This window comes from Chenopodium quinoa, unplaced genomic scaffold (assembly GCF_001683475.1).
Source record: "Chenopodium quinoa cultivar QQ74 unplaced genomic scaffold, ASM168347v1, whole genome shotgun sequence".
Classification (NCBI taxonomy): Eukaryota; Viridiplantae; Streptophyta; class Magnoliopsida; order Caryophyllales; family Amaranthaceae; genus Chenopodium; species Chenopodium quinoa.
The window spans coordinates 3,344,351-3,345,955 of NW_018742817.1; the positions used below are offsets into that span (position 1 = coordinate 3,344,351).

At 37.4% G+C, this 1,605-nt stretch overlaps 1 protein-coding gene across 1 annotated transcript; it reads right to left on the reverse strand.

Moving 5' to 3' along the window:
• Positions 1-454: 454 nt before the first annotated feature.
• Positions 455-1,122, reverse strand: LOC110725897. The gene is made up of 2 exons (XM_021905368.1): positions 848-1,122; positions 455-728 (listed from the first exon to the last, which is right to left on the reverse strand). The coding sequence occupies exons 1-2, from the start codon at positions 1,120-1,122 to the stop codon at positions 455-457; spliced, it is 549 nt and encodes a 182-aa protein (XP_021761060.1).
• Positions 1,123-1,605: the final 483 nt, after the last annotated feature.

The window sequence follows — 1,605 nt, forward strand, 5'->3', positions numbered from 1 at the left end:
GCAAAAGCATCAGTATCGCAGAAGAGAGAAGAAATAATTGACGCGCTAGATATCTTAGAGTGCTCCAATAGTTCAAGAAACTTTGTCTCAGTTTGATCACAATGGTAAACAGATGGCGTTGATGAACAAATGCAAGGTTCTTCTTTCTGAGGTTAAACGTAAAGTAATAGCAGAAAAGTCCCTTCGCTTGTAAACAATACATTTTATTTGTCAAAGGCCTTTAATGATGGATGCCTTTGTTGTAAATTCTTATATTGTTCCCATATACTTGGGTTATACTGTTTTAGGAACTTTCCATTAAGTGCCCTTGGAAACATTTCCCTATCTAACTTTTGTAGTAAATAGGCATCCCCAGATATGACTTAATGAACTCTGAATGGACCTTCCCATTTGGAGGACCATTTACCAAAGACATGATGTTTATAATCATGTTCAGGAAGTTTCATCTTCCACACTAAATCCCTTCCAAAAAGATTTTATGTTTCACCTTTTTGTTATAAGATTTTGCTACTTGTCTTTTCTGAGCTTCGATTTTAGCTAGCGCTTGGAGTCTTTCACCCTTAATGTCCATCAATTTAATGGACATAGATTGCTGATAGTCTTCCTGGCTTACACCGATTTGTTTAGCTATCTTGTTACACTTAGCGCTTAGCTCTGCTGGTACAACAGGTTCATGTCCATGCGCTAGTTGGTAAGGAGTAGTTCCTATTGCATCTCTCTTTGATGTTCTATATTCCCAAGTAGCATAGTGCAAGAGACTATGCCAATTTTAAGATTTTCATCCACCATTTTAGCAATCCCTTTAGAGATTACTTTATTAGTGGCTTTAGCCTAACCATTAGCCTACGCTAAATAAGGCGTTGAATGAATCTTTTGGATCTCGAATTCCTTGAGATAGGAATTGAACTCATGTCCTATAAACATGGTTGCTTGATCCACATTTATGGATTCAGGAATGCCATATCTTGTAAAGATTTTCTCTTCCAATAACAATATTACCGCCCTTGCATTTAAACTTTTCAAGGCCTGGACCTCAATCCACTTTGTAAAGTAATCTGTGGCTGTCAGAGTATACTCATGTTGAGCAGATGAGCGAGGTTTAATTAGCCCAATTGCATCCATCGTTCAACCTTTGAAAGGCCAGGGTTTGATAATGAAGTGCAATTCTATTGCTGACGCCCTACTTATTGGTCTAAAGTGTTGACATTGTTTACAACCTTTTGCATGCTGCAAACAATCTTGTCTAACTAAAGGCCAATAAAATCCCATGTGATGGATTAACCACCTCATCTTAGTTCCTGCTTGGTGTGACCCACAAATTCCATGATGAACCTCTGCTAAAATGCTTTCTTTGTTCTAACAAACCTCAGTAAAATGCCTTGAGGATCTTTCCTGTACAGCTTACTCCCCATAAGAAAGTATTTAGTAGCTGCGAGCCTAACTTTTGCCGGCACTTTTCCATTGAAGGGTCTTTCAAATACTCCTTAATCTCCTCTCTCTAGTCTATATCTTGAGCAAGGATACCATATTTGTGCATTTCATCCTTCACTTTCTCATCTAAAGGTTTCAATTTATAGGTAATTATATAAATAAATGATTCATCAA

Bases quoted from the DNA above. Each gene is read 5' to 3' on its own strand.
- LOC110725897 (XM_021905368.1), bottom strand. From the start codon at position 1,122: ATGGATGCAATTGGGCTAATTAAACCTCGCTCATCTGCTCAACATGAG. The intron at 729-847 runs GTAGGCTAATGG...TTGGGAATATAG, and splicing joins CATTCAACGCCTTATTTAGC to AACATCAAAGAGAGATGCAA.